This window comes from Primulina eburnea, chromosome 18, assembly GCF_022965805.1.
Source record: "Primulina eburnea isolate SZY01 chromosome 18, ASM2296580v1, whole genome shotgun sequence".
Lineage (NCBI taxonomy): Eukaryota > Viridiplantae > Streptophyta > Magnoliopsida > Lamiales > Gesneriaceae > Primulina > Primulina eburnea.
The window spans coordinates 29,443,516-29,468,708 of record NC_133118.1 but is presented as its reverse complement, the minus strand read 5'-3'; the positions used below and the strand labels follow the sequence as shown (position 1 = coordinate 29,468,708).

The window sequence follows — 25,193 nt, the reverse complement described above, 5'->3', positions numbered from 1 at the left end:
TTGCCACAATAAACCAATTGCACAGAGAAGAAGATTTCATGTAACCCGGAGCTGTAATTATATGTGCATATATCGTCTCACAACATTGGATAGTGTGCATTGTATTGCTATCGACATGAAGAAGAAAAAACTAAGAAACAAATGGAACTTCAGAATTGATATCTCATAACGAAGATACTGAGAATACTAGTCATGGAGACAATCTATCAATTTTCCACACATTCTTCCCATCCATCACCTCTGGAGAGTAACGTAACCTGAAAACATTGTAATACATGGGGCATATCACCAAAAAGGGAAAATAAATCATTGTTGTCACATAGATACATACAAATGAATGTATATTTTTGCATATACATTTATTACATCATCAAAAAAGGAAAATAAATAATTGTTGACACACACACAAATGAATGCATATTTATGTACATAATACTGTTCTAAAATCAGCCTGGGCGATAGACGCGGCGGACATCATAGAAAAAATTCTAGGCGACCCTAGCAGTTAGGTTTTTAATATTTTTTTTTTAAATTTTGGTCTTTTAATTTAAATTACAAGTTCAATAAAAATAACGAAAGATAACTATTTTATAGGTCATAAACCATAGTCCAACAAGAAATGCGATTTGTTGGCCTGTCTTAACACACCAAACTTCTTTTTCGTCTGCGATCTAGATAGAGAACTTCATGAGGATAGTTTTTCATCCGACCAAGAGGAATATCACAATGATGATATTGAGTTATTTTAAACAATGATTTTTAATATCCTAAAATAAAAAGCTTTTATCTTATTTTGTTATTAGCCATGTTCTCAATGATGATATTAAGTTTCTTTAAACAATTATTTAATATCCTAAAACGAAAACTTCATCATATTTTTCTATTAGCTATGTTCTCCCCACCTATATCAAATAATGATTTTACAATAAAAATAAAATAAAAATTAAGTTAAAGATATTAATATATAATGTTACTAAATATTATAAAAATTAATTTTTAATGACAGCCTAGATAGCCACCTGCCCGCTGTCTACTGATTTTTAGAACACTACCAATATATATTTATGTATTAAGGATGGATACAAATATAAATATTTTCAATACAAATGAAATTCACTGAATAAACACCTAGCGTGTTCTACTGTTGCAAAAACACTGTTACTTTCAATAACACACCTGTCATGCAAGCGAGATGGCTGTCCTTGCCAAAACTCAAAAAGCTGCGGTTTGAGTCTATATCCTCCCCAATATTTTGGTTTTGGGATCAGGCTTCTGCATTGCCACATGAAGAAAATGTTAAAATAGAACACTTTGCTTCGTAGACTATAATCAAGCCAGATAGCACGGTGTTAACATGGTATTTGACACAATACTTGAAAATAAGGATGTCTGTAGGCTAGTTCCTCTAGCCATCCATATTACATGCTAAAAAATTTATGAAGTTGGTTTACCACATATAATCATCATGATCAACTAGGTGAAGTGTGGAGTGCCGAGTTCCTATATCCGCTTTCGACAATGCATTGCCAAAAGAGGAGATTCTATGCCAGAATGTAAAAATTGTTGTATTATCATAACGAAGCCAGTCATGAGAAATCCATCATATAGCAACATGACCGCGTATTATCCCTGATCCTCAGATCCAGGCAAACTGATCAGTATGGATGCAAATGGATTAGTTCGCACATTTAAATCTAGAAATGCATGAATGATATGCGTGCTGAAATGCATCTTATCCATGATAATACTCTCCACCCACCGTCCCACGCTAATCCATGCAGAATGTATATAATAATTAGGTCTTCGTGGTTAAGCATGAATAACTAACCCATCAGCAAACTGAGCCTCCAGCTCTTCTTCTAGTTGGTGGAGAACATGCCTTCCAGATATTACCGTGCTCTGAAGGAAAATAAGAGACAGATCTAGGCAATATGTAGTAAAATAACAGAGATATTGACAGGATGCAAGAAATCAAACCTAAGAATGGCAAAAAAGAAACCTGTTTGCTAACTATTGCTCCAATCTGGCTTCCTCTTGGTCGGCTGTGAAAGTATTTCTCAGATTCTTCATCTGAAACCTTTTGCACCGGCCCTTCAATTCTTACCTGAAGCAACAATGCATGTTGAACCTTTGCTCATCCAAGAAAGATTTGAGACAAAAATAATGTTGCAGCATTTTGTTCTTCATGGTACTAAGCATTTTTTGAGAATCTTAAGACTCTGACAGCACAAGCTAGCCAAATGGTAAGGTCTAGTTCAAGGTGCAACCTAGTTCTGGGGGTTTGGTATTTAGAATTAAAAATGATGTTTTAAACACCTTGGAGACTAGAAGGCGTTGATTCCAGTTATGACCTTTGTGAATTCTTCTCAAGGCAAGGACGTTACAGAGTTACAGTGCAAAAACCACAATTTTATTTACTACTCATTTTTAAAATAGTGACAGGAAACAACGAAATTCCCTCAGATAAAGAAAATGGTGCCAATAGTACTTGTGAATTGATCACTTTATAAAAAATGGATAAAAATATAAGAAATACCTGACGATTCAAAGCATCCCAGTAAAACAGCAGCGCTGCATGAGGATTTTCTGATAGTTGATGAGCCTTTCGACTTTCATAATTTGTGTACCTGTCCAAAAGATGAGAGGCTGTGAATTCTAAATTGAAAAACCAGACAAAATTCATCAAAGCAATATACTGTATATTAAAATGATGTAATACAGCAGAACTCACCAGACAAAACCATCTTTGTCAAGCCCTTTCAGCAAGACCATTCTTGACGAACTGTAGCAACATATAAAAATACGCAGACTTAATGAAAATTCAACAGAAGTAACGAGTAACAGCAACACGGTGAAAGACAAAAAAGTGATTTTGCAGGAACCAAACCACTCAAACTAGTTGTAAAAGTTCATAGCTGCGTGTCATAGCGCCGATAAAATCAGATTTTTAAGAAACTTACGGTTTTCCATCTTTTCCGGTCGTAGAAAGCGACATAGCATTAGGTTCCTTCAATCCGGACGCCATAGCATCATCAAACCATTTTTGGAACTACAGCAACACAAAAAACTACAAATCACAAAAAGCGTGTAATACTGTTAGGAAATTTCATCTCGATCTACATTCAGCTCGACATAAATGTCATGGTCAAGTAACAAGATTCCTGGCTTCTCAGAATTCTAATAAATTTAAAATCTGGCAGATTCTCGATGGCTGATGCATACCAGAATCTGCTAACTGATGGCCCGGTACTTCCGTTTCTTCTGTTCTATACTAGTAATGGTCCAGGCCAAAATCCATTTCTGGACACAGACGGTGTTTAAGTGAAAAAGAAAACAGTCACCCAGTTTGATGTGAAGTAATACCTGAGCAAAGGGATCAGCATCAGCTTGGTCCTCAGAAAACTCGGGAGAGATATAGTTTTCTCTAAGAGTGGATATATCAACTCGTGGAGGCTTTCCAATTCGAACACACATAGAACTTCCAGGATATTCTGGCAGGTTAAGCTTGAATTTCTCTGCAATGGATGGGGGAACAAATCTGCCACCTAGAAAGTGATGAGGACCAGAAAACTTTTTGGCACACAACTTAGGAGCAGTTAACGAAACCTACACACAGCTACCCACGTTTTAAATACTCATCGACAGGAGAGGAAAAGAAAAATGCCATCTTAAAGATGTTTAGTGATAAAGTATAGAAATTTCAAAATAAATACATACCAGCATATTTGGTTTGATTCCTTCGCCACTAAGATCACCTTCTTCAACATGCCATCCAGATGGAATATCTACAGAGACTATGGCAGGTAATTTCTGCTGCTTTTGCTTGAGATTTCCTAAGTCTACAAACCTCTGTATCAGACCATCAAAAGGAGGCCTAGGACTACCTGGATGAGTACAATAGGCGTTACCAAACATAGTTGGATTATATGAAAGCTGCTGCAGTAGCCCAAGGTAAATAAATCTCTAAATTGCATTATCTTGAACTCAATAGAGTGAATGTAACTGTCTCATATAAACGAAGTCAATTAATTAAATCATATAAATGACTAGTCAATTAATTAATCATCAGAAAAATAAAACAATACTCACACAACTCTTTTGCTTTTATTTATTTAAATTAGCATCACTTGGTAAGGAAAATTAAGTTTGATTAAGTATAATTTACAGAGATATGACAGCTGAAAGCGAGCTAACAATTAAACGTGAACATCTTCCTAGAAGATCTCAGTAGTCCTTCGACATAATACCCAACAGGTAGCCAGACATTTTCTGGTTACAATTATTGACATCTCCACGTGTAAGGGTGGTAGGAACTTGGCTCATACCCAGGTGCTCTCACAAACTTACCAATTCACTGATCTTATGACTTCCCTCTGAACATTTGATTACAATCCAAATATTCAAATTTGTGATATTTTATTATATACGTAAAGGCAATTAATTACACTAAGCGGTCTAGTGATCCCCTCATGATACAATGCTAAACAAGACCATGATCATGTCACAAACTCTACATGAAACTTAATCCAAGTAGAAATTTGAATCTTGATCTTTTCCCGGCACTCGTCACTCGACTTTTCAATGTTGTAAAAAAGTCTTCTATTCCTCTCTAACCACACAGACCAACATATGCTATGAACCACCACTCTCCAAAAAATTCTGCCCCTTTCTTTCCAAGATGTCAAGATAAGTGGAAAATGAATCTTGCGTTGTTCTTGGCACCACCTAAACCAATCTCAATTTGTCCAAAGCTCTAGCCCACAAACCACTCGTGAAGGTACAATGAATCAACATATGGTCCCGCGTCTCCCTCTCATTCCGACACGACACACACCAATTTGGGCACAAAGCACATGTGGGTCATCTCTTTTGCATCATCGCCGAAGTCGGCTACTTATCCAGAACAACAACTATCCATGAAAATACTTGAATCTTTGTTGGGACCGGAATCAAATAACATGGAAAAAAGAAAAAAAGGGAAAACTACTACTCGAAAAGAATGACTCGAAGAAAGACTAATCTGAAAAGAGAAATGACGGATCCCCACCCCACACTCTAACATCATCTACCCCTTCAATCAATCTGATCTTATCTAAATATCCTAATAACACACTCAACTCATGTAACTCCACATCCCTCAAAACCCTCCGAAAATCCAAGTCCCGTGAAGGGGAAAATGATGAATTCTCAAACAAAGAGATATAGGCATACTATGTACCAAAGAAAGCCGAAATAAATAATTGATGAAAAGTCGGGTAAGATCTAGAAATAAACTTCCACGGGTATCTGAAAGTAACGTTCCTTGCTGAACCAGCATCTCATCCAATCTGTTATAACTCGTATTTACTCTCTCTGATCTTCTTCCACAACAACTCGTCATCTGCATAAAACCTCCACCATCATTTCCCAACAGAGCCCTATTCCTCAAACAAATGTTCCCAATTCTCAATCCCCTTCTATCTTTCGTTTGCACACCTGCTCCCATGCACTTAAATGACAATGCGAGTCACCTCCAGCTCCATCGCAAAGAAAATCCATCATAGTCTTCTTCATTGCCTCTGCTATGCCCTTTGGTACCCTAAAAAAAAGACATGAAATACGTCGACAAAGTATTCAATACCGCTGCAATCAACGTTAAGCTCCCCCTCTTGATATAAATGTTTTTTTCTAGCTTGCAAACTTCTTTGACAACTTAGTCATAATCGGTTCCTAAAACGAGAGTTCTAAAGGCACCCTAAATACTTAATTGGCCATTTCTCTCCACCACGCCCAGTTTATTGGGCTAACTCTTCCACTTCATCTTCTTTGCAGGTGAGACCCAACAAAGCACCCTTCTCCCAATTGAATTTTAAACCTGATAATTGATATGTCACAAAACGACCTCACAATGTCCACCAACAACCTGATGTGGTCCTCTTTCTTGACAAAAAAAGAGTGTCATCCGCAAACTGTGCTTGAAATTTACCCCTAGGTCTCCCATTAATCATAACCGAGAATGACACGTTCGAAACACAACCCTTGATCCACCTTCTCTATCTCTCACCAAACCCGTTCTTCCTTAGCACAAATCCAGGAAATTCCAGTCCACATTATCATATGTTTTCTCAAAATCAACATTAAAAACCCACATTTTCTTCTTTTTCCACCTACCCTCTTGCACTATCTCATTCGTAATGTGAGAACAATCAAGAATTTGTCTCCCATCAATGAAGACATTCTTGTACTATCTCATTCGCAATGTGAGAACAATCAAGAATTTGTCTCCCATCAATGAAGGCATTCTGAGATTCTGATATTTTGTATAACAAAACTTTCTTCAGCCGTGCTGACAACACTTAACTATAATCTTGTACAGGCTAGTATTAAGACTAATAGGCCTAAAATCTTTAACCTTGATCGAATCTTGTTTATTTGGAACCAAACAAATGTATGTCTCATTAGTAATACCATTTATGACACCCCCTTCGAAGAACTAACAGAAAATTTTCATTATATCTCCTTTAACAATATCCCACAATCCTGATAAAACGCCAAGGTAAATCCATCCGGTCTCAGAGCCTTACAACCGTCACACTCAAACGCTGCCTTCTTGACCTTATATTCTAAGAAGAGTTTTTCAAGCTCTAGTATCAAGTCGCCATCAATGGGGCACCAATCCACTCCTTCAATACCCAGCCCCTCGTCCTTGGTTTACTAGACAACTCTTTGAAAAATTTGACTATGATTGATTTTATTTAATCCTCACCAACAATAACCGACCCGTCAGACCTTTCTAGTTTATTGATGGTAGCCTTACTCTTCCACTGATTCAAGAGAGAACGAAAGAACTTTGTATTGCGTTCCCTTTCCATGACCCATTTGACCTTCGTTTTTTGATTGTTCATCTTATTCCTTCGACGCACTATTTTTTCTAACACCCATTTCGCTTCCTTTCTTTCAGTTGCCACCGCCTCGGATCCCAGCCCCTCAGTCTGCATCTTGTCCAGCCTTCTAATTTTTTCTCTCAATTCAGCCAACCTCTCTTCTACCAACCCAAAGACCTCTTCATTCCATCTTCAAAGATCACACTTAATAGCTTTAAGTTTCCTCATAAATTCATACTGCTCCCATCCATGAAATTCTGCATTGTTCCACCATGACTAAAATGATGATTTAAAGCTCTTGTGTTTCAACCACACATGCTCAAATCTAAAAGGAGATGATCCCCATTTAACCTTTTCCGTGTTCAGAATAACTGGAAAATGAACCGAAGTAATTCAGGGTAAAACTATTTGTCTATAACAAGGGTATATCTCCACCCATCCTCTCAGAAATAAGAATCTATCTAATCAACAACAAATTGGTTTTTCGCTTAACAATCTCACGACATTAAAATCTCCACATAAACACCATTTCTTCCCACACAAAACTCTCAATCTTGCCAATTTATTCCAAAAATGGTCTCATTCGCGGTTCACATGAGCCGCACACCGCCATAATATTATTATCCTTCTCAATGGGAACATATACGGAGGATTCCCCAATCAGTTTGTCCCTAACGGAAACCAATCTTGGATCTCACATAACCAAGATATCCCCTCACCGGCCAACTGCCGGTAAAGCAATCCACTCCACCAACATGGATTTCCACACACTAGCAATAAAACTTCAGTCTACCACCTCTCTTTTAATTTATTGGAGAACAACTAGGTTTGGCCTCTCCATTCGTAGAACGGCTCGAATGAGTCCCCTTCATGTAGCCGAACCTCCGCCCCTGATATTAACAGATCTTCATCTAATCAATGCACAACCCCTTGACACGATCCTTTCTCGATATTGCTCCCAACTTCCAGCTTTATTAAAACAGTTTCACCGCTCATACTCGTCCCGCATCCTTTTTCAAGCAGTAAATCCACCTTCTCTACTCCCATCTTAAAAAGGCAATCACCATCGCCATCTGATTCTACCAGCCACGCCCCCCCCCCCCCCCCCCCCCAAAAAAAAAAAAAAAGGCTTCTCTTTTGCTCAGACCCAAAGAAGTTAGTCCACGACATACCCGACTTTTCACCCAAGTCACAGAGAAAGAATCAAATAAAGTAGTTCTCATAATACATTCATTCAATTCTTAGTCATGAAAGATTTATTTAAAGAAGATTAATTGTTTTTCCTTCTTCGAAGCATTCCCACGATAAAACTCCACCAAACAGTAATATCTGCTCAATCAACGCCAAAGTTTAAAGAAAGATACAACTTAAAGAAACTAATAAGTACCATGAAATGAGAACCCAAACATTGCATCCACTATGACGTCGTAACTTGTGGACAAATCCAGAGGTAGGTCTTCCACTGATAGGAAAGGAATGGAAAGTGACACCAACTACAAAAAATTAATGCATAAGCAATGCTGCTAGGTTAGGTTATGCGCGCTAGTAAACTTGAGCCATATCCAATACAGTGATACCTGTGTTACCAACCCATTATAAAGAGCTTTAGCAGTGCGCTTTGGATAACAAATAACTGGTTTATAACCAAAATGATGCAAATGACGAGCAGCTACAAGGCCATCACCTCCATTATTCCCCGGGCCACATATAGCAAGAACACGATTACATTCGGTTGGTTTATAGACCTGCATAAGAAGAGCATTCTTTTGAGTCCAGTCCACATAAAACATCTCCCTGGTATAATTATCCCTATGGTTTTAATTCAAATATAATAGTGTACCTAACAGCTATGAAGTCTCCATTAAATTTTTTTCTCCAAAAGCTAACCCAAAAGAAAATAGAGAGACCTTCACATTATTATGGATGAGCCCACTTAACTAGACACACAGCTTACATATCTAAAGCCCCGGTGTGGGCTTGACTTCAGTCTCAGATATAACAACCCTAAATAAAAACCAGCTGACGCTTATGAGTGAGTTTTCATGGCAAAACTTTCAATATCAACAGCCTTTTTCCATCATTCCCTTGAATTCATTAAGTATTTCATCCAGTTGTAGCACTTTGAACTAGTTAGCAGTGTAAAAGGGTCCGCCAGTGGTTATGATATCTAATTTTGGAAAGAGAGCAACCATTCTAAAGAGCCCCTACTAATAAGCACTCGCACCTCATCAGCTAACAACCAAAGTTAAGATGTGATTGCTGCTCCTAGGCAATGATAAAAACAACTGCCGCCAAAAAGGAATAAAACAGGAAGGTTTACAAAGACGAGACCATAAAACTTACCTCAGCTATCGAAGCAGCTACACTCAAACCAGCCAATTCCTGCAATCGATATATTCAAAGATTCAACCCCAAAAACCTATTCATTCAAACACAATCAAAGCTAAAAAAAAGCGTAAAAATAGCTGACCATTAGCTGATCAACGCTAAACCCAAGTGGGCCCATGAGAATTTCATCGATTTCCGCTGCCTCTCGTTGATTCAAATATGAAATAGACTCTGGGTCCTGCACAACTCTCGCAGTAGCCATCGACTTCAACCCGATAATAGAATTAGAACAATACCCTCTGAGATTAATCCTCGAATTGAAACCCAAAAAACCCTGAACCTAACATCGACAAAAAAACTCCAATTAACCTATATATTGTAGCGAAAAGCAATAATCTTCAAGCATGCTGGAGTGTATGATGATGCGCGAGAGTGCAAATTACACAGGAAAAAGGAGGAAGCTTGAGAATTTGGTTGGTAGCAGCAAAATTAGCAGCCGAAATTGGAATATTGGGGAGAGGAAATTGCAGTAGTGATTGAGTGAGGAGACATTTCATGGTCCTCCTACTTCGCATCAATGTCTGTGCCAACATTTTATCATACAAAAGAGGAGGGGAAAATTACACACATTGAATTTCATAATTTTTGTAATTATAATTATAATATAATGTTTTTATTACGTCACCCAAAAAATTTGATATTTATGTGCATGGCATGTGAAATAATATTAGTTCTGTATCTTTATCTTTGATCTTGTGTTATCAAATTTAAGTGTTGATTTTCGGCTTATATCTCCTGTTTAACACATAAAGTGGCAGACAGGTCCTTTCCACTTTTCCCACCAAGCTGTGTTGTGTATGCTAGCCCTTCTGGGACTCATCATCAGATTTCTCTTCTAAGTGAATATTGTCCGACCCAAACATTGGAAATTTGAATAAAGTAAAAGTAACTTGTCGGTGGAAATCTGGGTTATGCCACATCTAAGGCATGTAAAGTGTAATGGAGCTCATTTGCTCGATACAACCGCTACCAAATTCGATTTCTACAGAAACCATTGAGTTCTTGATGACTTTCAGACTCTTTCAGGATTATGAAATGTGAGATTCACCAAGGAAATGTTGCAGAGCATTCCGAACATCAAGAAATCAATTTTTTTTTTTTATGATTCTTGTTGCTTGGTGGAAAAAGAATGGCCGGACTATGAACTTGAGAACCTTGGCAACTTACATCAACTCAAAGCATTGAAGATACGTGTAACTCCACTAGACTTTCTAAACTTGAGTTCAGCCCAATGTTTCATTTTCCACCCTCACCTAAAATTTTGACTTTAGGTGGAGTTGGGATTCCATTGCATGATTTGGCAATCGTAGATTCATTACCCAATCTTGAAGTTCTCTAACTGAAGGATTTTGCTTGCCTAGGGACAGAGTGGACACCAAATGAAGAGTTGTTCTGTAAACTAAAAGTTCTGGTACTTTAACTTTTGGGATTGAAGCATTGGAAAGCTGAATCTGACCACTTTCCATGCCTCTAGCGCCTCGTTGTCCGACTGTGCGACGACTTGGTGGAGATTCTGGGATGGGAGAAATCACAACACTCGCCACAATTTGGTTGTAAAAGTGTAATGCTTCTGTCTGCTATGGAAATGATGGTTTTCAAGTTATTTGTGTGCATCCTGAACCTATGAGCTGTCATTCTCTTGTGCTTAAACTTCTCAGGTGTGACCAAATAAAACAGAACATAATGAGTTTAAATAAATGTTAGCTACTATTTGCATTTTCATTCCTTTATAAAGATAATAAAATCAAGTTGATAAATACTATTACATGGTTTCCCTGATTATTTTCCATGAAATAAACCTGGAGATGCATGATTCAATCATGTTGAGTGGACCATTTTTAAAGTTAAATGCTGAATCCCAGTTTCATTTTTTATTGTCTTTTTTTAGCAATTGGGTGGTCAATGCTGTCATATTGTGGTGGTTGAGTGGCTCATTCTTCATTAATGGAGTGGTTGTGTCACGTGTCTTCTTTAACTTTGTCGGAAAATCTTTTGCTTTTATATGGTTTCGGAGAAAATGTGACTTGTGTAGTCTTTCACCACTTGGATGTCTCTGCTGTATGTTTTCGGTCAGATATTGGCCAAAAGCCTTTTCCGAATTCTGACTCTTTCTGGTTCGGGCACTTAAACTTTGGACAGATGTTTAATGACCACCTTTCAACATGAGCCATGTTTCAGATTCTCCAAACCTGCAGCTACAATGCCACCATCAATTTCCACCTTTTCATCTCTTGACTGCTGCACAAGTTCATTGATCTTTCTAAACTCATAAGGCCATCATGAATTGTACAGGAATTGGGGTAGATCGAATCTATTATCCTCAGGTGAATAACTCAGTTAGTAGCACCGATGCTAAACACTATATCTACATATTACACGTTTCAAATAAACAGATGAATGGATTTGAAATTCATTTTGTAGTCGTTCTCTGATGTTTTTAAGCATTGTAGGTGATATTCATTAGCTCTAGCTCTAGTTAGTACATGCATGTCATGCTATGATTTTCATAGAAAATTTTCAGTAACATGAGTTTAGGGGTGTTCAAATTTCGGTTAAAACCGAAACAACCGGCCGAACCGTAAAATTCGGTTTTTACGGTTCGGTTTTTTCGGTTATTTGACCGGTTTCGGTTTCTATATTACGCATTTTCGGTTTTCCGGTTCGGTTTTCGGTTTTTTTAAAAAAAAACCGAAAAAACCGAAAAACCGAATATATGAAAATTATTTGTTTTTTTTATTATATTGTACTCCAAACATGTCCCAACTTAAAAATTAAAAATAGAACTTAAAAATAAACCAAACATGTCCCAACTTAGGTTTTGACATTCAAAATTTCAGCCGCAGTCGCACACCTTTGTTGAATTGTTGTGCTTGTGCCTTGCTTCACACATTTCCTTTTCAATAAACCAACAACACAAGTCTAGATTGGAGAAGAAGAAACATGTGTTGCTTTGGTAGTTCTCTGCTCTCTAATTTATATATCTCATATCTTTAATGTTATAGTTATTTTATTCTTTATCGGTTGATGATACTTGTTTTTAAATTTTTCTAGATTTTATCAATGATGGAAGAGATTCTTGCATTATTGCTATATAGTTGTGACTTGCAATCAGGTTTGTTAAGTTGATCTAATTTATATGAACTTATTCTTTTTATAATGTGTTGATATTTTAATTTCCATACACATGAGAATTTTTATTGCAAGAGTTGATAAATCCATTGCTGGAATTATTCATTATCAATATATCCAAATTCCAAATTGCTTATAATTGTCATTGCTGTAATTTTTATTATTTTGATGTTTGTGAGATACTTGACAAATTGGTAACACGAATGATAGCTATGCCTATTTTTGATTACTTTATTTTGGTTTTTGTAAGATAATCAAACAAATTTGATTGTGGTTTTTTATTATATTTTTTTTTAAATTTATAACGTACAACTTTATTTATAACTAAATTTATTACACAAACCGTAATAACCGACCGTAATAACCAAACCGTAATACAAAAAAACCAAACCGGACCGAATTAAAATGGTTTGGTTTAGGATTAGGCATTCGAAAAACCGTAAACCGAAAAACCGAACCGAAGTTTATTAAAACCGAACCAAACCGACCGTTGAACACCCCTACATGAGTTCAACATGAAGCTTGTTCTAGAAAACCAGGGGATGTGTTTATTTTTGCATGATGATTAGCATCGTGAGGCAATCTCGAATGAAGCCATTAAGCTTCTAAACTGTACCAGAAGTCCTTTGTCATCTCTCCATTGTTTTGCTTGAACATTCATAAAGGAATATGTATCTTCTTACGACGTGGTTTCTTTCTCACTATGAGACATTGTTGCCAGTTCTCTAATGGATATTACTAACATTTTCACATGTGATCTGCTTTAGATATTTCAATCTTGCTTGCATATGGCCTGATATTGTGCTTTACATTCGACTGATCATCCTTAATACTTGGATGTCAACTGTTTAATTACATTATTAGTAGTACTATTTTTTTTCGTGACGGGTTCAGCCATTGTCCGTCGGTATGAAAAATATGGAAGAAGACTGATATTGAATGAAAATCGGAAAAACTAAGTTGCTAAATGTTATTGTTGTTGGACTAAGAGACTTATTGGGGCATATTGGGTTTGTGTCTATTGAATGGGAAATTGGACTAGCAATGCCCAACAGTTGTTAAGTGGGAAATGTCCCACACAGGGAAATAAACATAGCATTGGTGAGATTATATTGAGTTGCACTTTAGGGAGGTGTAACAATGATTGGTCAAGAGGCTCTTTCTCGCGTACACAGGCGCAGGGGGTGCAAATCATGGGCCCGATTTGCAGTGGAAAAAGGCTTGACTTGTATACGAGCGCGACCTGGGTGCGTCGAATGTCGGACCGATCAAAGCAAAATTTCCCACCTGCCTTTTGCTATTTTTTATTTTCGAAAAAATTATATTATGGACTATGACCTTTGGTGTTTCAGTTGACCTTTGGTGTTCCAACTGAAATGACCTTTGGTGTTTCAGCTAGCCAGACCTTTGGCCATTCGCATGGCCAGCCATAACTGTCCTTACGAGTGCCTACAAATAGAGGCAGCCTCAAGTCTTTCAATATGACCCAACACACTCTCCTACATTCTCATATTTCGAAACTTTGCTTGTTTTGTTGTCTCGGCTGCTGCTCTTTTTCTCGTTATTCTGTCTCGTGATAACGTTCAGGTACATTTCAGTTCGCCTTTTTGGTATCTCGTGCTAAGGTACTGCTGGTTGTTCCGTTGTATCCTGGGAAACAGACGTCCAAGTTCATCCTCGAAGCACACCGGAAAGGACGAATCTGTTTTAAGGACACTGTATTTCATACAGGCCTCGATTGGCTTTATTTTGAGCATTGTCCTAACTTTTTCTTCGCAATACTAGTTTGATGTTTCTCATTTATTCGTGTACCTTTGTTTGTGCATATATTTTGGATAACAATTGTTGTGAATAATAATATAAAATATAATTTAGCAAGAAGCTTCTCCACTTATTAAAGTGGAATAAGACGAGCAAAAGGGACTAATATTTTATTAAAGTGGAGTATTTATTTATTCACGACAATTAATGTGGTAAAAGCTATAAGTAAAATAACTTTTCGATTTTTGCTGTTTTTGTGTGTGCGGGTTACATTGTCAATTTAAGTTAATTTATGATAATTAAATTGATCTATTCCCATTATGCTGATAAATAATTCTCTTCGTCACGCCCCAAGTTCGAGCGCGCCTGTGTGACTGCACAATGGGCTCTATAGCAACTATTTCTTATTCATCTTCACTTTATAAAAATAATTAACTCAAGTTATTATAGAAGTTTATTGTAAACCCATTATAAATTCATTTTAAATCTTTAATTTTTAAAATATGAGACAAGATGTATCATACTCTTTCTATCCACTTTTAACAAATGAAATATACTTACAAATTAAAGTTTCTAGATTTGTTATACAAATTTTATTGTTAGACGTTGAATTAAGTTTTTAAAAGTTGTATACACAGATTCGGAATTCTCTTAGTAGGAAAGATCAGACTTGGTTATAGCCCCGGCAGCTAAAATGTCTTGTAAAATTCGAGAGTTTATGAATTTGACAATCATCCCCTGAAGAAAATATAATAACCCATTTTAATTTAATTCACTTGTTATTATAACTGTTCACAAGTACACGACGTAGCCTTTCTTTAATTTTTGAACAGGGTTATTAATAATAATAATTTGTAATTCAGTCCTATTTCATTAAAATTTGACGGATTGAATTGGGGGTGGGTTTCTGGGAGGCCCGCACAAGCGAGTTCTGCGAAGTAAGCAGCGTCAACACTCGGCCAGCCTATAACCCCTACATAAATTCTTGCACCATTGTATTGTATAATACGGGTGCTGCGGTCAGTTCTCACCGACCACTTTGTTTTCCTTACTCATTAGTTTAAGGCAAGTTCTAACGCTGACAGCATCTCACAATATATAATACTCACCCTTCAACTCCCTTCTGCTTTTGTCCGATGTGGGACAAAATAACTACTTCATAGTTCAAATGGCTCACGCACGAAGAAGGAGCAAACAAACCGAGCTGCTCAGTTCGGTCAAATGACTCAAATCTGCTACTCGCCTACTCCTTTCTCAAGTTGCTTGAAACATGTACGAGTAAATTCCATGCTCGAACTCGAATTATTAATTGACTTAATATAACAAAAGTACAGCAATATTTTAGCTCAATATTCTTGTATTTAAGTACTACTAGTATAAAAAATGTCGGACCTCGAGTGGTCTTGGCTCTTGATTTCGTGCGATTCGGGATCTTTCAAATACTTCTCGTAGAGCAACCGGGATACGTTGAGAGCGTTGCCATTGCTAGTTGTTGGGAAAATGTCCCTACTACTCTGCCACTCATTTGTTAGTTTGATCCATTGCTTCCTCCATTCTTTCAGGCTAAAACCACTGTCCGTCTTTAAACTCTCTATCAGAAACTTGAAATAAATAGCAGCTCGAGGACCGTAGTAATCCCTCAGAAGCCCACTCCAGTACTTGTTTCCTACGAGAAAAACCGCTTAAGCATTTGACCAGTGGTTGAATAACAAGAAAATGACAAGAGGGATTCAAAGTACCATAGTCGCGAAGCAGACTTGCTTCCTCCTTCGTGTTGTCAAACCACATTGTGATTTGAGTTCTTGCATTCCACTCGAACTGTGAAAGTTTACCATTTCATCAGATTAGAACCAAGTAAACTATTTAGGCTCAGATTCCTCGGAGGAGATGAAACCTATACCTGTTTTCTCTGTTCTTCATTCTGTGCAAGTTCCTTTGCGCTTTCGAGCCAGGGTCCAAGAAGAAATCCCTCGTGGCATGCCAAAAGTGTGTCCATATCGTCCACGAGTTTAAGAAATGTTTGGCTAAAGTTTACCACTCCTTGCAGATCACCTAGCTGATATGCTTCAACAACCTTTAAGAAAAGCTGATTTGATACTTTGCCAACACTTGCCTAGTCAGATCCACGAGGTCGTACCTTACATTGCCAAATAAGCCAGTTTCAGACAAAAAAAAAAACTAAGTAATTAAGTATGATATGGATCCGATTATTAGGAACCTGTAAGTGTTACTCTCGTGGAGTTGATCCCCGCCAGCTATAAGAAGTTGAAGCGCTCGTATCACTTCAGAGGTGGAATACCATTGATGAGGATGAGTGTAGGAGTAGCTTGTTTGTTTGTAAATAGCTCTCCGGCCAAGAATCTGGTGATTTTTGTTATGTTGTCCAGATAGAGGTAAATGAAGGGATGTAGAAATTGAATTAGGATCGGCATCTGGGAAATACATAATTACATCTCTATTTTTGTCCTGTCAAAAATTAGAAATAACAGTCGTTTAGTATGAATCAGACCACAAAATCCAAATAAAAATTGATATGTGATGTCTTTGATGCATCTACTTGCAATTCACCAATGAAAATGAAAACTAGCAAAGTTGTTAAGACACTAATACATTTAATCCATCTGTGCAGTTATAAACCGTATGATACAAAATGTTCCAGCCATCTTGTATTGATGGGACCAACTTTCCATATCGTCTCTGGGCATACAGTCTTATCCAATTCTGAAAAAATAAAATGGAATCACAGTCATGGACAGGAGCGACCTGGTACTTTGCATAACAGATGAATCTGCTACGGATATTTAGTCTCTAAGGCACAGAAAAGCCTTCTTACCTCGACGTCAACTCTCTTGTTACGAAATGCCATTTCAGACATAAGATCATAGACAATGGGATTCTGTTCGATACCCTCCATTGACATCCCAACACCAACCTTACAGATGGGAATAGAGTAAGATGAGCAAGATACGAATAGTGACATCATAAAGGTCATATGGCTTGTCATGCAGAGGAGACAGTTCTACTAGGTAAAATTTCAGTTCCTTAAAAAAATTTAGTGGACTTGCCATGGTTGAGTTAGCACTGAGGCGAGCATCTATAGGTCCAGATCCCACGTAATCTATCACTCCATACATTTCTATGTTCCCCGCAAAATTGTGCAGCATACACCTGAACAGCTATTACAAGTGAGAGAAAATAACGAAAACTAAGCCAAAAAGAGAGGCTGATTGAACCTATTCACACTTTTTATTGCTGGTGTTCGATCCTTATCTGCAGTCACACGTTCAACCAATAATCTTAACACCAATATCCATTTAAAAAGAAACTGCAGAGCAGTTAAACGATTTTGGCACTAAATTAGAAAACCCCATTTTAATATAGTATATTTCTATCGAGTAAGATCATGGGCATGATACGCAAACAAAGCAATCTCGGTCGAATTCCACACAGAACCGAAAAGAGAAGCCATACCATATGTAAGGAACCCCATAGAACTGCTGTGAAGTAGCCCATACTGGTTTAACTTCAGCATACAGATCAAGAACAACCAACTTTCCGACAGGAACAGAATGCAGAAGTGCCTAAAAATGGGATAGATTTTCATTCTAGATAGAAAGACCCAAAAAAACACAGAATAAAAAGCAGAATTTTTCGAGCATGGCCTTCAAAAGAATGGCATTCACATTATGAAAGACACATATTTCACCTTCATCTGTGGAGGCTTCCAAAATGGATCATCAGTAAAAAGCCATCCCTACAGAACATGAAAGAAATTAGACCATAGCGAGACTTGTGTATCCCACATAAGTAAAAGTAAATAACAAACTCTTAGGAATCAAATTGAATAGCATTCTTAGGATGCAGGGATTTGATCGGAAAGTAATCGAAGTGATGAAACTTGTATATTGTCACCTGCATCAACCAGACTGCATCATCATCACCACTTTCCATGCCCTTAAAGATTGCAGCAGCTAATGCAGATATATATTCCGGGTCGTCAACCGGAGGAGTGTTTTCGTCAAAAGTATCACTGCATTAATTTGTAATGAAAATTCATGAAACAACCATTAATTACTGTTTGGAGCAGATAACCAGTGTGAAAAGAATGCAAGTGAACTCATATTTTAATCGATAATGATCAGGCTACGATATCAAGCAAACCTCAAGAAGGGGGAGGAGATGAGCTACACGATATCGAAAGCTATATGTTAAAACTTGAAGAAATGAGGTGTTTTAAGACACGTCTATGAGGGTCATGAGATTAAATGAAGTAGCCACGGAAAGAATATCATTTTTCTTTAGTCGTTCACAATTAGTTTTCCATTTTTTTGTGTGGTCTTACATTTTTTTTGTTCATGCAAAGAAAACTTATACATGTCCTCAGGATGCTAACTTTTCCGCATGCTGCAACTTTTGCAGCTCAGTACAAGAGAAGTTTATGACCTGGTGACGCTTAGATTTGTAAAAAATGCAGTCACCTACTTATATAGGAGCTAGATTTAGATTGTAGAAGATCAAGCAAATTTACCAGTTATAAATGTGGCTAGTCCTTCCGTATTCTGCACAACATGGGGATATCCAAATGTCAGGAAAAATATGGAACTTTTTTATACGAGTAGACCTATGGGATATTTACTTGAAGTAAGCCAGTGAAATTTGTTGTGTGTACCTTTCAATTGTTGGCGAATAAAAGCTCTCCCAATTTCAACAAACAAGGGATCTGTTGCATCAAGCAGATAGGTACAGCACCATCTGGGGTCACTCCCAACCGTATACCTAAAGAATGAAAATGAATTCTTGAATTAAAAGCACGTACATTTTTAACTTACAAATAAATAGGTTTCAAAAAGTATCCCATAAGACTGGATCCAGCAGAAATGATAAATTTTCAAAACCAAACAATCACCAATAAATATCATGCATTAGACTTCAACAATTTTATCATCCCCTCTACCAATGTCCAATAATCACATATTCACGTAACATTAGAGACCTATTTCAGAGCTATCAACGAAATAAACACACAGATCAAGAAACAGTCTGTTGGCATGATATATGTCATTCAGGAGGCAGCACTTACCAGTTTCCTAGGCGTGTTATTTTTGCCGATGTATATACACGCTTAAGAGCTGCTGGAACATTACCGGAGAAGGCTGGTAGGACTGAAATGGAGGTATAAATAGCGAAAAATATGATCAAAAGCTTGTTTTAATTCACTGAAAAGCGAAAATACAATGACCAGCAGATTTTGCAAATTACGTTCGTTCGTTAAAAAGAAATGCATTTGTGCTTTTAAAATTTACTGTACCTGGAGTCATTCCTAGCTCATTCATTCGAGCAAGAATTTTCTTCTGCAGTATCAGTTGTTGATCTAACCAACTTTGTGGAAGCGGTCCTCCCCATCTGTGATAAAAAAGAAAGTTCTCATTAGATGGGATGGAGAAAATTAATGTGGCAAATGGAATCGAGCTAATCGTGCTATCAGGTTTAAAACAGTGATGGGCATAACAGTCTGCTTCAGAAATTAGTCTGAATCTATAAGCTTACCCATGTAGATTTCCCATGCGCGACCATGCAAGAAATGCCGGACCACCGAAGAAATCATTTAATTCTGTAGCACTTACATTGAAATTCTGCATAAAGATGGTGCAAATTGTTAACCTTAAAGGAGAGAAAGAAGAATGAAAAGAGTGATACATAAGCATCATGTTTAAATAAAATCATGCATATAGTGAAAAAGACAAATTTGTTTTTATGGTTTAAACTTGGGATTTTCAAGAATATTTTTATATGTAGAATGAAGTCAAATGATTTGTTGTTGCGAGCAATCAGATCTGAGGTCTATATCTATTCAACATTGTTAACATCATAGGATATCAAACAAAAATGAATACCACATGTGCTAGACTTCATGAAAACAATATTCCTAGGGATGTGATCGAGAATTTTAAGATGACGTGAAAAACATTCGTTGCCAATACACGTTGTTTTATTCTCAACTGATTATTTGATCATTGTAGCTTTATTTTATGCATAATAGATTTTGACAACTCAGGTTGCCAAGTTACGAAAAAAAATATTATTGTTTCTCATATATGTTTTTTGGATAATATGATAATATCCATATGGGCAGAACTTTTGAACAAACTTCTGGATATCATAAGTTATCTGACGAGTTATTCTTTGTTATTCTTCTTTCTTTACACTTTTGTTCTTTTTAATTATACGATAGATGTTTTCCGAACATTAGCCAAATAGATGATAAAAGTACCTGGAAAACTTTCTGCCAGATGGCTTCTTGACCAGTAAATGCCAATGGCAGATTAATACCCTGAAGAGCCATCCAGTCTATTTCCTTCTCCCACCTTTCCCAGTCCCACCATGCAAATGTATCTTTATAAGAATACCAACACCTATCAGAGCATATTTAGCAGCTAGAAAATATGACGGGGATGAAGGCTTACAGCTCGAGGAAACAGCATTCTGATAGTAGCTCCAAGGAGTGAGCCTCTTAATTGTTATCCCAACATCTTGAATACGGGGAAAATATCCAGATTTCGGCATCGAAGATAATTGTGCACCACCTGTTTTGTCCCAAGATATATGTGCTCCACACCAATATTTCAGGTACCAGTGAAGACCAGACAAAAGCTCCACCCCAGTAGTTCCACTTATGCTGTGGGAAAAAACAGTAAAGATAGTTTCTTTTGTGCAATAAACAGGCTTTTGAAGACAGCAAAACATTTTTAGAACCACAGATATTGTAACATTGCAACTTAACTTGCAGAATTCCACCAATTCCGACAAAAGAGAGGCTATTTCTACACAAAACTTAAAACATCCTGATATATTCATCTATTTCTACTCCAATTACGTGAATTAAAAAAACTGCAATGATTTTCCACTAAGCTCAAGTACATTAACACAAATCTATACAATAGCATTTCCAACTTGGTTGATGATGACAGGATAGAATGTGCCAAACTCCTTATTCGGTCCAAAACATCACAAAAAGAAAAACAACTGATGCGTACAAAATTTCCGGAGAACCAATGGGGCTAACGCCAGGATGATTGTTTAACTTAAAGCAAGATTCTCCATCACAGGAATCCTGCAAAGAACAAAGAGGAACAGGAGGGTAAAATAAATGTGAAGGGTGAGACGTATTCCATGACTTGAAATAAGCACTTCATGAACATTACATATTCAAGTAAAATCTGGTGCTTTTAAGTGAAGCAGTGTTTTTACTAGAGCAATCCAAGTAAAATTATGTGGTCCTGTTCTACCACCGAGGTATATAAAAGCAAGCCTAGCACAGTTGATTTTTTTTAAAAAAATGTAGCGTTTTGCCCCTCAAACCAAACTATGAAGTCAATTTTAAAGAAAAAGAAAGAAGTTGGAAAAAATGCCAAAACAACAAAGTTCTACTCTCATACATTTTTTCTTCCACAGCCACAGGCATTGAGCCATTGTGTTTTTTGCTTCCAATAATCCACATGCAAATGGAAACCAATATAGAGTTGCATTTCTGTTTCAGCATGTAGAAATAACAAAGGACCACAAAAAAGTGAACTTTTGAAATGTTCTTTTAGCAACTTACATTTTCATCATCGTTAATCCCAAGAACAGAAAAAGTGAGTAGATATTACAACTTTACAGTAACAAAAAGTACATTAAACTCCAGTTCGGGACCAAAATCGGGTACCTTGGAGATGATGCTGAACTCAAAGCTTGAAGAATGGGAAGGAACGATGCGGTTGACGGCGGCGTAAACAGCAGAGAGTTGCACAGACGGCGGCTCTCTCTCTCTGTCTTGAATCTCCAGAAGCCTCGACATGTACTTCACACCCAACGTGGAGGAATCGGCCATTGGCACCGCCAACGCAAACAAGAAGATGAATAAGAGAAAACCCATCATCCGAGGAGCTGAAACAGAGCTGGAAAATGGGAGAGAAGAAGAAAAGGAAGAGACGGCCATTGTCGAGGAAGCGTAGAAAGGCTTCCAAACAGTGGTTGATGATTCAAAAGGTTGCCGATCATCGTATATAAAAATGGAGGTGACGATTGTTGGGTGGCGGAGAACGAGACAAATGGGCACGCCGGCAGAGAGAGAGAGAGAGAGAGAGAGTTGTTGGATTCTTACGTTGAATTCGGACAATCAACCACCAAAAAACTATGACTGAACCTTGTTTACATAATGTTGTTCAAATATATATACACAATATGTAATTCCAATTCCCAGAATCATATACAAAAAGTGTAGAGATTATATATACTAGAATAGCCTCTCACATTCACATATTTTAACACAGTAAATTATTTTTTAAAACACAAAAACTTTGTTATGAGTCAGTTTTTTGATACGTCTCACGGATAAATAACTGTTAGATCAGATTATACATACTACAGTAGACACCCACATTCACATATTTTTTAACAAAGTCGATTATTTTTTTAAACACAAAAGCTTTTGTTACGAGTCAGTTTTTTACATTTCACGCGGATAAATATCTATGAAATCGTGTCACAAGATACCTACATATTTTTAAATATTTAAGTTCTTAGTATAATAAAAAAGTATTTAATTATATTTTCGAATATATTAAAATAAGTTCTCATGATAATTTTTATTGAATAAAAGACATATTTTTGTCAATTTATTAAAATATATAAGGTAGTTAATGTTGATGCATTCTTCTGCAGTATATATGTTAAAAAAGGATCATGTCTATTTTACAAAGTATATGTTGATTTTGGAATTTAAATTGGATTAAATTGGACCAAAGTAATCGACTGGTGTTTGAAGACAAAAATTTATATGAGACGGTATTACGGGTCGTATTTTGTGAGACAGATACTTTTTTGGGTTATCTATGAAAAAATATTACTTCTTATGTTAAGAGTATTACTTTTATTGTGAATATCGGTAGGATTGATTTGTCTCATAGATAAAGCTTCGCGAGACAGTATCACAAGAGACCTACTCTTGACCGAATTATCACGATCACGGTACAAGGAATGCTAAATTTATCAAAATAATCCTTATAATCTACATACTATTATAAATATATGAGTTTGAATTGTGAATTTACTTTGTTACCATTTTCCAACTATTACTTAATTAATGTCTTATTTATTTTTTTAGTTGACTTTTCAATTTTCTTATCTAATTACCTAATTTGTTTAATTAATACATTTTATTTGACTATGTATTATTTCACATCAATATATTTTCTAAACTTTATAATAAAAAATGGTTCGAACTTTATTTTTTTAAACTTCGAGTTACATGAACATATAAATTTTTTGTTAGCGGTTCGGACTTAATTTTTTAAACTTTAATTTAAAAAACATATATGTTTTATAAATAAAAATATTTCAAACTTTATTTTTTAAACTTCAATTTAATTTAAATGAACATATAATTTTATGGTTAGTAAACTTCAAGTTACATGTACATTTTCCAACTATTACTTAATTAATGTCTTATTTATTTTTTTAGTTGACTTTTCAATTTTCTTATCTAATTACCTAATTTGTTTAATTAATACATTTTATTTGACTATGTATTATTTCACATCAATATATTTTCTAAACTTTATAATAAAAAATGGTTCGAACTTTATTTTTTTAAACTTCGAGTTACATGAACATATAAATTTTTTGTTAGCGGTTCGGACTTAATTTTTTAAACTTTAATTTAAAAAACATATATGTTTTATAAATAAAAATATTTCAAACTTTATTTTTTAAACTTCAATTTAATTTAAATGAACATATAATTTTATGGTTAGTAAACTTCAAGTTACATGTACATATAAATTTTTGGTTAGTAAACTTCAAGTTACATGTACATATAAATTTTTGGTTAGCGATTCGGACTTAATTTTTTAAAACTTCAAAGTAAAAGAAAAACATATATGTTTTATAACTAAAAATAGTTCAAAATTTATTTTTAAAACTTCAAGTGAAATGATTCGAACTTAATTTTTTATATTAAAACATAGAAAATACATTAAAAAATATTTTCTATGTTTTATAACAAAAAATGATTCGAACTAAATTTTTTAAACTTCAAATTACATGAACATATAAATTTTTTGTTAGCGGTTCGGACTTAATTTTTTAAACTTCAAGTTAAATAAATTTTTGGTTAGCGATTCGAACTTAATTTTTTAAACTTCAAATTAAAAAATCATATATGTTTTATAACTAAAAATTGTTCAAACTTTATTTTTTAAACTTCAATTTAAATGAACATATAAATATATGGTTAGTATTTTTTTAACCTACAATATATTTTTTATTTTTTAAATATATTTTCTATGTTTTTTTAAACTTCAAATACATAAACAAAAAAATTTTTGGTTAGCGGTTCGGATTTAATTTTTAAAATTTCAAGTTAAAAAAAACATATATGTTTTATACCTAAAAATAGTTCAACATTTATTTTTTAAACTTGGAGTTAAATGAACACATATATAAATTTATGGTTAGTATTTTTTAAACCTACAATAAATTTTTTTATTTTTTAATATAATTTTTATGTTTTATAACCAAAAATAGTAAGGACTTAATTTTTTAAACTTCAAGTTACATGAACATATAAATTTTTTGTTAGCGGTTCAGACTTAATTTTTCAAACTTCAAATTAAATAAGCATATATGTTTTATAACCAAAAATAATTTAAAATGTATTTATTAAACATCAAGTTAAATAAACATATAAATTTGTAGTTAGTATTTTTTAAACCTATAATATATTTTCTATTTTTTTAACAAAAAACGATTCATACTTAACTTTTTTAGCTTAAAGTTAAATGAATATATAAATATGTCATTATCTCATTTATATTTATCTATAGCACTCATCCATACATTTTTGGTGATCTAATATTTGATTTGGATGTGGTTTCAATATATAAATTTAGCTTAAATAAATATTTGTAGATGTTGGTGTTTTATTGTATTTGAAATAATTGTGAGGTCATCACGATGTGAATAATTTTAGTTCTTTATTATTTGTAATAATAATAATGTATTGTGATTTCA

At 35.4% G+C, this 25,193-nt stretch overlaps 2 protein-coding genes and 1 non-coding gene across 3 annotated transcripts; all 3 read right to left on the bottom strand.

Moving 5' to 3' along the window:
- Nucleotides 1–17: 17 nt before the first annotated feature.
- Nucleotides 18–9,807, bottom strand: LOC140819343 (pyridoxine/pyridoxamine 5'-phosphate oxidase 1, chloroplastic-like). Its single transcript, XM_073179385.1, has 14 exons — nucleotides 9,635–9,807; nucleotides 9,334–9,531; nucleotides 9,207–9,245; nucleotides 8,441–8,608; nucleotides 8,251–8,356; nucleotides 3,718–3,884; nucleotides 3,364–3,606; nucleotides 2,961–3,049; nucleotides 2,732–2,782; nucleotides 2,537–2,627; nucleotides 2,000–2,104; nucleotides 1,829–1,899; nucleotides 1,177–1,272; nucleotides 18–257 (listed from the first exon to the last, which is right to left on the bottom strand). Exons 1-14 carry the CDS (start codon nucleotides 9,782–9,784, stop codon nucleotides 191–193), a joined length of 1,641 nt encoding a protein of 546 aa, XP_073035486.1. The 5' UTR covers nucleotides 9,785–9,807; the 3' UTR covers nucleotides 18–190.
- Nucleotides 9,808–15,049: 5,242 nt separating this feature from the next.
- On the bottom strand, nucleotides 15,050–15,210 carry LOC140820384 (U12 minor spliceosomal RNA). Its single transcript, XR_012115459.1, has one exon. It is a non-coding gene; the product is annotated as a U12 minor spliceosomal RNA (small nuclear RNA).
- Nucleotides 15,211–15,266: 56 nt separating this feature from the next.
- On the bottom strand, nucleotides 15,267–22,319 carry LOC140820088 (alpha-N-acetylglucosaminidase-like). The gene is given in 20 exon segments (XM_073180407.1): nucleotides 15,267–15,807; nucleotides 15,881–15,959; nucleotides 16,042–16,235; nucleotides 16,238–16,278; nucleotides 16,360–16,607; nucleotides 16,752–16,862; nucleotides 16,975–17,073; nucleotides 17,207–17,309; nucleotides 17,613–17,722; nucleotides 17,848–17,895; nucleotides 18,054–18,171; nucleotides 18,670–18,700; nucleotides 18,811–18,917; nucleotides 19,222–19,303; nucleotides 19,450–19,544; nucleotides 19,689–19,774; nucleotides 20,413–20,534; nucleotides 20,606–20,817; nucleotides 21,176–21,252; nucleotides 21,847–22,319. Coding segments are annotated over 20 exon segments (2,541 nt in total). The 5' UTR covers nucleotides 22,120–22,319; the 3' UTR covers nucleotides 15,267–15,502.
- Between the last annotated feature and the right edge of the window lie 2,874 nt (nucleotides 22,320–25,193).